We start from the raw sequence: 10,298 nt of genomic DNA on the forward strand, positions 1-10,298 counted from the left end.
TGGGAACCAGCAGCTGTAGGGACGTGGCTGCTGCCCCAGCCTCCGGGCCCTGGCCACCCGCCTGCTGGTGCCCCCAGGCCTTCGAGGACATCCACATTGAGCAGCGGCGAGTCATCCGCACCATCCTGGAGTACGCCGACAAGGTCTTCACCTACATCTTCATCCTGGAGATGCTACTCAAGTGGGTGGCCTACGGCTTCAAGGTGTACTTCACCAATGCCTGGTGCTGGCTCGACTTCCTCATCGTGGACGTGAGTCCGCCCCACTCCCGCCCAGCCCCGCCGCCAGCTCCAGAGGCCCTCCTTGGGACCAAGGCCCCGCACTCCCTGACCACCTGCCCTCCCGTTTGCAGGTCTCCATCATCAGCCTGGTGGCCAACTGGCTGGGCTACTCGGAGCTGGGACCCATCAAATCCCTGCGGACGCTGCGGGCCCTGCGCCCCCTGAGGGCACTGTCTCGATTCGAGGGCATGAGGGTGGGTGTCGAGGGGGACTGTGAGTAGGGCTAAGGATTGGGGGAGCAGCCACAGCTTGGAAGGGGGCTGGGGGCATGTCTGTACTCTGGCCACCACCGGGAGTCAAGGTTTGGGGGTCCCCCAGGCAACTGATGGCAAAAGGAGAAGCAGGTGGCAGAGGATGAGATGGTTAGATAGCATCACTGACTCAATGGACATGAATTTGAGCAAACTCCGGGAGGACAGACGAGCCTGGTGGGCTACCGTGCATGCGGTTGCAAAGAGTCGGATACGACTGAGTGACTGAGCGACAACAACAACAACAAAAGGCACCCCCACACACCAGCCCAGGTGCCGGTTCCTGCCCGCAGCCCCCTCCTTCACTCCTCTCTGCCACCACTAGGGGGCAGCAGAGGCCGCAGCCACTCCCAGGAGGGGCCTGAGGGCACCCAGGCAGGAGAGGAAGGAAAGGTCTGTGGGTTTATAGGTGACTCTCCCCAGCCTCAGACTGGGGCCCCCCAGGGCTCCGAGCCTGCCCATCCTTCCCTCAGGCCGCTAAGGGCGGAAGTGACAGGTAAATACAGGGTTCAGGCAAGACCAAGGGGACTTCCCCGGCTAAGGCTGGAAGTAGGGGTTCTGTTAAGAGCAAGGCCTACTCTGGCGGGGACAGACTTCCATGAAGCAGATGATTGCAGATCAGCAGGGCACTCAGCCTGGGGTCTCCCATACAAGAGCCCGGCCCAGCCAGGGACCCCTCCCCACTGGGGGAAAATGACCTGGCCATGGCCACACAGCTGGTTGATGCCCCAGCCAGGAATAGAATTGCCCTGGGCATCACCGGGCTTACACCACTCACTTTGTCTGGAGGTCATGAAACCACTTCTCCTTGAAAACAGATTAATTCTCAGATTCAGCTCAGCCGGAAACAATGAGGTTGGCCTGTGTGGCCAGGGCTGGCTGGGCACAGAGCTCCAGTCCCCAAGGTTCCTGCTGCTTCACAGGCTCCGTTCTTTTCTGGGTCTTTGTCTCTAATCCTGTGAGCAGATGAGCCGGGGGCCAGGTCACGGGGACTGAGTTTCCTATGGGGGCCGAGGAAAGAGTGTTTGTCTCCTGCCTGGTGACCCATGGCCGGGCTGCTTCCAGAGAAGCCCAGCTCCCCACCCTGGGCTGTTGGCTCCAGCGAAGCAGAGAGCCCTCTTCAGCCAGCAGGCCGGCAACCCCCTACCCCTGCTCCCTGCTCCCACCATCCCCCACCCCCACAAAAAGCCCAGTAGACTTCTCCTGCAGGCCTGGGTTCATTCAGATCAGCCCTCCTCCAGGAAGCCTTCCCTGCCTGGTCCCTTGGTTGGTGTGGGTGGGGAGTCCTCTCCCAGAGGAGTCTGGGTGATGCCCCCTACCCTGCTGCCTGGGAGGGGATCTGGCTGTGACTCCCTCCTCCCCACCCCCGGCCCCCAGGTGGTGGTGAATGCCCTCCTGGGAGCCATCCCCTCCATCATGAACGTGCTGCTCGTCTGCCTCATCTTCTGGCTCATCTTCAGCATCATGGGCGTCAACCTGTTTGCCGGCAAGTTCTACTACTGCATCAACACCACCACCTCCGAGAGATTCGACATCACCGAGGTCAACAACAAGTCCGAGTGCGAGAGCCTGATGCACACGGGCCAGGTCCGCTGGCTCAACGTCAAGGTCAACTACGACAACGTGGGCCTCGGCTACCTCTCGCTCTTGCAGGTGGTGAGTGTGACATGCGGCCCCTGCATGAGGCAGGGGTGGAGACGCCCCTGGAATCTCACTGGGACTGAGCCCACGGCCACTCCTCGTTAGGGAACCTCCCACCTGCCTCCAGGGCTGGAGGACCCAGAGGTCGTGTCCATACCTGTCTGTATTTTGATGGTCTGTACTTGATGCCTGCCCAGTGGGACTCGGAGCAGGCAGCTTCTGGGGTGGGCAGGGAGGGAAACTCATGGATGGTGGAAGCAGCTAGCAGCCCCTCCCCTCACACCCAACCACACTCTCGCAGGCCACCTTCAAGGGCTGGATGGACATCATGTATGCTGCCGTGGACTCCCGGGAGGTGAGTGGGGGTCCCCGAAATGTGGGCTGGTGAGTGAGCCAGGGGAGAGGACTCAGATCCATCCCCACCCCACGCCGCCTCCTCAGGAGCCCCCGAGACCCCACTGCCTACAGGGGTGGGTGGGCCCACAGTGGGACAGGGAGCAGGCAGCGTGTGCCCCCAGCCCACCCCGCATACCCGCCCCTGTCCTGTGACTGCTGCAGAAGGAAGAGCAGCCGCAGTATGAGGTGAACCTCTACATGTACCTCTATTTCGTCATCTTCATCATCTTCGGCTCCTTCTTCACCCTCAACCTCTTCATTGGCGTCATCATCGACAACTTCAACCAGCAGAAGAAGAAGATGAGTATCTAGCCCGCCTTCCCCCCTGGGTTCTCCCTGCGCTGGGCTCCCTCCTCACACCCGCTTTGTCCACTCCTCCTTTCGTATGTTCACAAACACTGTCCGCGCACCCGATCGAGGCAGAGCCTGGGTTCCGATCCCACCAGGTGACCTTGAACTAGTGACGGGGCCAGTGTGAACCTTGGTTTCCTTCTGTACAAAATGAGGCTCATGCTGCCTGCTTTGCCGGCTCATTCTGAGGACCCAGTGAAATACTGATGGAAGGTGGCCCAAAATGGGCCATGAGGGCTGTGCTGGCCCCTTCCCTCTGTCTGTTACCTGCCCCCCTTTCTCTGGACCCTTCCGTCCCCCTTCCCTGCCTCCTTCAACCCCCATCTCTGGCCCTCTAAGCAGGTCTCCTTCCCTCTTCCCACCAGGCCCCCCTGCTGGGATGGGGGAGGGCTTTACACAGATGTTTGAGGTAGAGAAGTCCTGGAAGCTGAGAAGGGGGACTCTCCAACCTTACGGGCCCCATCCCATTGTACTTTGGAGGGAAAGACATCTTCATGACAGAGGAACAGAAGAAATACTATAACGCCATGAAGAAGCTTGGCTCCAAGAAGCCTCAGAAGCCAATTCCCCGGCCCCAGGTACCAGCCCTCTGGGCCCCTCCCGCTACAGCCCATATAAGGCTCCTGCCCAAGGGGGCCCTGTGCGGGGGATGCAGAAGGCAGGCTGCTCTCTGCCCACCAGGCTGTGTCCCTGGTGTGAGGCTGGGGCCCCCTGCAGGAAGGTTGTGCCCACCTGCTGGGAGGGGCACCTCTCCATAACGCCACACTTCATGTGCAAGCAAGAGCAGCCTGACAAACTCCAGTCACTGGTTTACCCCTTGCCTAACCCGCCCAGTGCCCCCAGCGTCCATTCAGCTCCTTAGCTGGTGGCCTCTGGGGGCAAGGGCCCCTGGAGAGGGGAGGAAGAGGATGTCCAGACAGCTCCCCCAGTGAGCAGCCACTTCGGGAGAAGGAGGAGGGGTTGCTGAGGGCCCTTAACTCGGGAAGAAGTTCCCAGAGAGAGGAAGGAGGCCCACAGACCCCACAGAGTGGCCCGTCTCCATGGGTCTCCCCGCCTCCCGAGGCCCCGGCCCTGACGCCTTCGTTCTCTCTCTCTCGCCTCCCCACCCCCACACTCCTGTGTCGTGTCCTCTCGCCTCTCCTGCCGGTGCGTGTCCTGCTCTGACCGCCGCCCACACCCCCACCCCTGCTGCAGAACAAGGTCCAGGGCATGGTGTACGACCTGGTGACCAAGCAGGCGTTCGACATCACCATCATGATCCTCATTTGCCTCAACATGGTCACCATGATGGTGGAGACGGACGACCAGAGCCAGCTCAAGGTGGACATCCTGTACAACATCAACATGGTCTTCATCATCATCTTCACGGGCGAGTGCGTGCTCAAGATGCTGGCCCTGCGCCAGTACTACTTCACCGTCGGCTGGAATATCTTCGACTTTGTGGTCGTCATCCTGTCCATTGTGGGTGAGCAGGGCCGGGCTGGGCTGAGTCGTTCGGGAAGGCCCGGGGTCGCCCTCCTCATGTCCACACGCACACCTGCTCATGCACTTGGTATGCTTTTACACACACACAGACACACACACACATGCATTTGCACCCGGTGTCTACACTAAATGCACAGAAGCACAGACGGTGGGTTCCCAGGCAGCCTGTTACCTGTGCATACACGAGTACAGCTCCAGAAGCATTCACCTGACCTGAAGATGCACGTTCAGGTCCCAATGTGCTTTGGTAAAGACATAAGAAGATGGTTCCAGGACTTTCCTGGTGGCCCTGTGGCTAAGACTCTGCACTCCTGATGCAGGGGCCCCAGGTTCGATCCCTGGTCAGGGAACTAGATCCCACATGCCACAACTAAAGATCCCACATGTTGCAACGAAGACCCATCACAGCCGAATAAATAAACTAAAAAAAGAAGATGGATCTAGCAGCCTTACGCACAGGAGAGGTGTGTGTAATTATGACAGTAACTAGCTGTCATTTATCCATCACTTACAGTTGGCCTGAACTAGGCCATGCACTTCACAGTATTAGCTGTGTAATTAGTAACTGTTCCTAACAAATGTCCTGAGACTGGGACTGTTGTCATCTCCATCTTACAGATGAGGAAACTGAGTCACAAACCAGGTAGGCGACATGCCCATCATCACACACCCAGAGCTGTTCTCCCCCTCACTCTCATCCATGGCATCTGTGAACAGCCTTGGCAATGGGCCTTACCCACCCCCCCATCCACTTTGGCACATCCCACCTCCACTGGGCTGCGTCAGGGCAGAGATGGAGCCCAGGACCCCAAGAGCCCTGGGAGAGTCTAATGGGTCAGGGCACTCAGGCTGTGCACTGAGCGATGAATTTCTACTGCTCCTTCCTGGGGTAGACGAGCCCAGCACTGCATGCCCCAAGGAGCTGCACCTTCCCCCTGCTCCCCGACCCTGCCGCCCACCCCCAGGGCAGCAGTGCTTCCTCGAGGCTTCCTCCCTTGCAGGCCTGGCGCTCTCCGACCTGATCCAGAAATACTTCGTGTCACCCACGCTGTTCCGTGTGATCCGCCTGGCGAGGATCGGGCGGGTCCTGCGGCTGATCCGCGGGGCCAAGGGCATCCGGACGCTGCTCTTCGCGCTCATGATGTCGCTGCCCGCCCTCTTCAACATCGGCCTCCTCCTCTTCCTGGTCATGTTCATCTACTCCATCTTCGGCATGTCCAACTTCGCCTACGTCAAGAAGGAGTCGGGCATCGACGACATGTTTAACTTTGAGACCTTTGGCAACAGCATCATCTGCCTCTTCGAGATCACCACGTCGGCCGGCTGGGATGGGCTCCTCAACCCCATCCTCAACAGCGGGCCCCCTGACTGTGACCCCAACCTGGAGAACCCGGGCACCAGCATCCGGGGCGACTGTGGCAACCCCTCCATCGGCATCTGCTTCTTCTGCAGCTACATCATCATTTCCTTCCTCATCGTGGTCAACATGTACATCGCCATCATCCTGGAGAACTTCAACGTGGCCACGGAGGAGAGCAGCGAGCCTCTTGGGGAGGATGACTTTGAGATGTTCTACGAGACATGGGAGAAGTTCGACCCCGACGCCACGCAGTTCATCGACTACAGCCGCCTCTCCGACTTCGTGGACACCCTGCAGGAGCCGCTGAGGATCGCCAAGCCCAACAAGATCAAGCTCATCACGATGGACCTGCCCATGGTGCCGGGGGACAAGATCCACTGCCTGGACATCCTCTTTGCCCTGACCAAAGAGGTCCTGGGTGACTCCGGGGAGATGGACGCCCTCAAGGAGACCATGGAGGAGAAGTTCATGGCCGCCAACCCCTCCAAGGTCTCCTATGAGCCCATCACCACCACCCTCAAGAGGAAGCACGAAGAAGTGTGCGCCATCAAGATCCAGAGGGCCTACCGCCGGCATCTGCTGCAGCGCTCCATGAAGCAGGCCTCTTACATGTACCGCCACAACCATGACGGCGGCAGGGACGGGGCCCCCGAGAAGGAGGGGCTGATCGCTGACACCATGAGCAAGATGTACGGCCCCGACAACGGGAACAGCGGTGTGCCGAGCAAAGAGGAGGAGAGGGGCTCCACAGGGGACCCCGGACCTGCCATGGGGCTCAGGCCCATCAGCCCCTCTGACGCACCCCTCCCTCCCGCCCCACCCCTGGGGCAGACGGTGCGCCCAGGGGTCAAAGAGTCTCTCGTCTAGCAAGTGGTGGTGAGGTGGCACAGCCCCGAAGCACCCCCTTGGTGCCTGCCGCTGAGGGAGCTAGGGCTGTGCGTCCGGGACTGACCCAGCTCCCTGGTGGGGACAGGCTTTGTCCATGCTGGGCTGTCACCCAGGCCATGGAAGGGGGGAATTGTACCTGAAGTCTCCAGTCTGGGCTGAGGCCACTGCCTCCGCGATATTCACATTCAAGTTGCTCTCACCTCCTCGTGGGCCCTGCTGCCCTCCTCACAGCCCCGGGGGAGGTCAGAACATCAGAGTCTCTGCTCCCCACTCGGGAGGAGCCGGCCTGTGATGGAGGGATTGGCTGCCCTCCTGCCCCCAGAGTCTTAAGGGCTACTGACCTCTCTGCAGGCAGTGGCTCAGGCCTCCAGCTCCCTCTGGGACAAGGAAGTCTTCACCTCAGTGGGAGCAGACCTGAGCCCAGGGCCTGCCACCCTGTCCAGCCTCTGGGATGCGGCTCACCCTGCCTGCTCAGGAATTCTCAGAAGGAAAACATCCCTGGTTCAGAAATGGCTCCATATACCCGGTGGTGGGTGGGTGGTGGGGAGGCCACTGGATGCTGAGACATTGGGTGGGTTGTGGCCCCTGAATCCTTTCCCGGTTCATCCATTGCCCAGGCCCTCCGGCTCCCTGGCTGGCCCCTGGGAGAAGAGCAGAAGGGAAGATTCCCCTTGGGAATTATCTTTTTCTAGAAAGCACGATGGGGTGGGTAGCAGGGGTTGGATCCCACCAGTGTATTACTACACTGGGGGCTTCCTTGAACTGAGCACCCAGATCTCGGGTGGGGTCGGGGACCCTGGGGCTTGGGAAGAAGATTCCCGTCTTCCTCCTCCATCCACCACTTGGGCTCCTGGCAGCCTCCCTAGCCCCAGGGTCCCCTCCTCACCCCCCGCCACACCCTTCTCTTCCTCTTGCATCATCCTTCCCCCCCTCCTCAAAGTGGTCCTAAGAATGTTCTAGCTGAGCTCACGTTCGAGATTTCAACACTGAGGTGGGAACTGCTCACCTGGCTCAGGCCCAAGCGTCCAACTTCTGGCCACTGGAAGCTGTGCGATGCTTCTGTTGGCACCACCGATCTGGGCTCTCGTGAATAGACAGAGGCCGAGCTTGGAGGAGGGGGTGAGACACCAGCTCGGGGTCACTGGATTTACTCACCTGTGTGTGTGTGCGTGTGCGTCTGTGAACCACTGTGTCCCATAGAACCTGCATATGCATCTGTCTATGTGTATATCTGTGTGTGTGTGTGTCAGCGTGCCCTGGAGTGCTTAACCAGTGGGTATGCGTGTGTCTTCTCTGTCGGCCAGTCCGTGGAAGTGTCCTTGTGCTGTGAGTGTGTATGTGAGTGTGAACACACGTGGTAAGGTTTGCACACTGAGCCCCCCACCCCACCCCCACTGCACTTAGTTCCTCTTCTTTTTCTTCTTGTTTCTCGTGAACAGTTTGATTAAAACTCAGGAAGCAGCAAAACCTCCAAACAACATGTGTGTGTGTGTTTGCTTGTGTGCACGCCCACAGGCCGGAGCCTTCCTTTCTGTCTGCCCCACTCTGCCCGGACATTTCTTTCTTTCATGGCCGTGAGGGCACCCTTCTGCCTTCTCTGCTTCTCTTCCTCACACCCACTGCCCAGCCCCGCTCCCTGGCCCCGCCTGGGTCCTCTCTGGAAGGAGGCCCCTGCTTCTTCCATCTCTTCCTGCAGCAGTTCCGGCTCTTTCTTCAGAAGTTCCTCCAGGGGTCAGCCTCTTCTCTGACCAGCACCCTGCCTGTGTCCTTTCCTTCCTCCTCCTTGGGGCCGGATGAGTGTGGCCCCAGAGCCTCAGCCTCTGTTGGACTGAACTCTCTCCACTGGGCCGGGTACAGAGCCAGCGTGGCTGAATAGGGTCCAGGCCTCCTCCCCCTGCAGACCCACAGCCATTGCACCTCGTCCGGGTGGGAACAGGCCCAAGCCAGGCCAGCAGAAGGCTCCTTTGTACAGTTCTTATAATAAACCTCCCGGTGCCTCGGACGAGTACGCTTTTTCCTTCTGTGCCTCTGTGTGCGGACGTGGACGGGAGCTGAGGGCAACAAGAAGGGCTAGGGGGATTGGAAACAAGTGGAGAAGCCTTGGGGAGCTGCCAGGTATTGGGGAGGGCAGGATAAGGAGGGCCCCAGCTCCCTCCTCTGGCTTAGTCTGGCTGGAACCCAGCCTCCTCAAGAGGCCAGATGAGGTCAGGAGTCGTTCCCTCACCCCTGCCCGCCCCACTAACAGGCAGCACCCACACTACCCCTCCCTGCCCACAACAGTACCCAGGAAATAGGCGTTGGGACCTGTGTGCCCAGACCCTCCTCTCTGGAAGCCCCCATCACTTTTCTGCCTCACCCATGGCCTGTGGGTCCATGGTGTGGCCCTTCCCTTTCCTGAGGCCCAATCCCCTCTAGGATGCTGCCTCTGACCCCAGAGGACCCAGCATCCCATGGACCTATGACAAAGAGAAATATGTAGTGAGCTCAGGCCACAATCCCAGTGAGTGAAATATAAGTTTAGATTTAATTTTGCTTTCCGACAGCCAGGGCTGTATTCCTCTAAACTAGTAAATATTTAGTCCCTTTCAAGATTTCTGTATCCCCACTCCCCTTTTCCTGAGTCCTGAGGTTACATGGCTCCCCTGGCGGCTGGGGAGGGGCACCCACAGGCCACCCCAACCTCCCTCAGCCGTGTCCTCCAGCCCCTTCCCACCCTGCGGATGTCTTTGCCTGTGGGGGTGGGGTGCCAGCAGGGTTTCTGAGCCCACATGGGGGTGCTGAACCCCTTCTCAGAGGTGGGGAAAGCTCCTTCTCACTTTTTACTTTAAGTTTCTCCAAACCTCGGTTGGGGCTCTCTCTGTCCTCAAGGACAGGAGAGCTTGAGAGTGCCCTGATCTATGTTGCCCCTGAGCCTTGAATGGTGAAAGAAAAAGGTAAGATCCTGGGTGATAAACATAACCGAGGTTCCTATTCAGAACCATGTGCTTCCCCCAGATATCAATGCTACTCACCGCCTCCTGAGGGTGGACTGTGCTTCCACCTATGTCACCATGCACTTCAGATACAGGAGGCCCTTCAAGGCTCACGACTGCCCTGCAAAGGACAGGTGGCTCAGTGGTAAAGAATCCACCTGCTAATGTAGGAGACGCAGGTTCGATCCCTGGGTCAGGAAGATCCCCTTGAGGAGGAAATGGCAACCCCTCTCCGATATTCTTGCCTGGGAAATCCCATGGACAGAGAAGCATGGCAGATTACAGTCCAGGGGCCCTCAAAGAGTCCAACACAACTAAGCCCCTGAGCACACACAAAGAAGGTTTTATTACAGTTATTTGTATTTTGCCTAAAGGAGGAAACTTGGTCCCTGAGAGGTTAAGAATGGGTGTTGCTTAACTGGGGTGCTGTTGGCAGGTAAGGCAGGAAAAATCTGCCCCTCCCACTGCTGTGTCTTCACTGCCCCTGGCCCAGGAACGCCAGTGGCATCCACTAGTCATTTGACCATGGCCACAGCCCTGGAGGGGGCTTCCCTTATAGCTCAGTCAGTAAAGAGTCTGCCTGAAATGCAGGAGACCCGGGTTCAATTCCCGGGTCAGGAAGATCTCCTGGAGAAGGAAATGGCAACCCACTCCAGTATTCTTGCCTGGAGAA

At 58.9% G+C, this 10,298-nt stretch overlaps 1 protein-coding gene across 2 annotated transcripts in view; it reads left to right on the plus strand.

Moving 5' to 3' along the window:
• The window catches only part of SCN4A (sodium voltage-gated channel alpha subunit 4), a 53,604-nt gene extending 44,949 nt beyond the window's left edge, over positions 1 to 8,655 (plus strand). For both annotated transcript variants that reach the window (XM_086356965.1, XM_086356966.1), the window contains exons 18-25: positions 78 to 251; positions 353 to 475; positions 1,910 to 2,188; positions 2,475 to 2,528; positions 2,732 to 2,869; positions 3,394 to 3,498; positions 4,115 to 4,385; positions 5,407 to 8,655. In XM_086356965.1, coding sequence (XP_086213091.1) covers positions 78 to 251; positions 353 to 475; positions 1,910 to 2,188; positions 2,475 to 2,528; positions 2,732 to 2,869; positions 3,394 to 3,498; positions 4,115 to 4,385; positions 5,407 to 6,632 — 2,370 coding nt within the window. In that variant the 3' untranslated portion in view covers positions 6,633 to 8,655. The remainder of the gene's footprint in view (positions 1 to 77; positions 252 to 352; positions 476 to 1,909; positions 2,189 to 2,474; positions 2,529 to 2,731; positions 2,870 to 3,393; positions 3,499 to 4,114; positions 4,386 to 5,406) is intronic.
• The last annotated feature ends 1,643 nt before the right edge of the window (positions 8,656 to 10,298 follow it).

Source organism: Bos grunniens, chromosome 19 (assembly GCF_055505025.1).
Source record: "Bos grunniens cultivar Pamir isolate PY7600 chromosome 19, Bosgru_T2T1.0, whole genome shotgun sequence".
NCBI classification, from domain to species: Eukaryota; Metazoa; Chordata; class Mammalia; order Artiodactyla; family Bovidae; genus Bos; species Bos grunniens.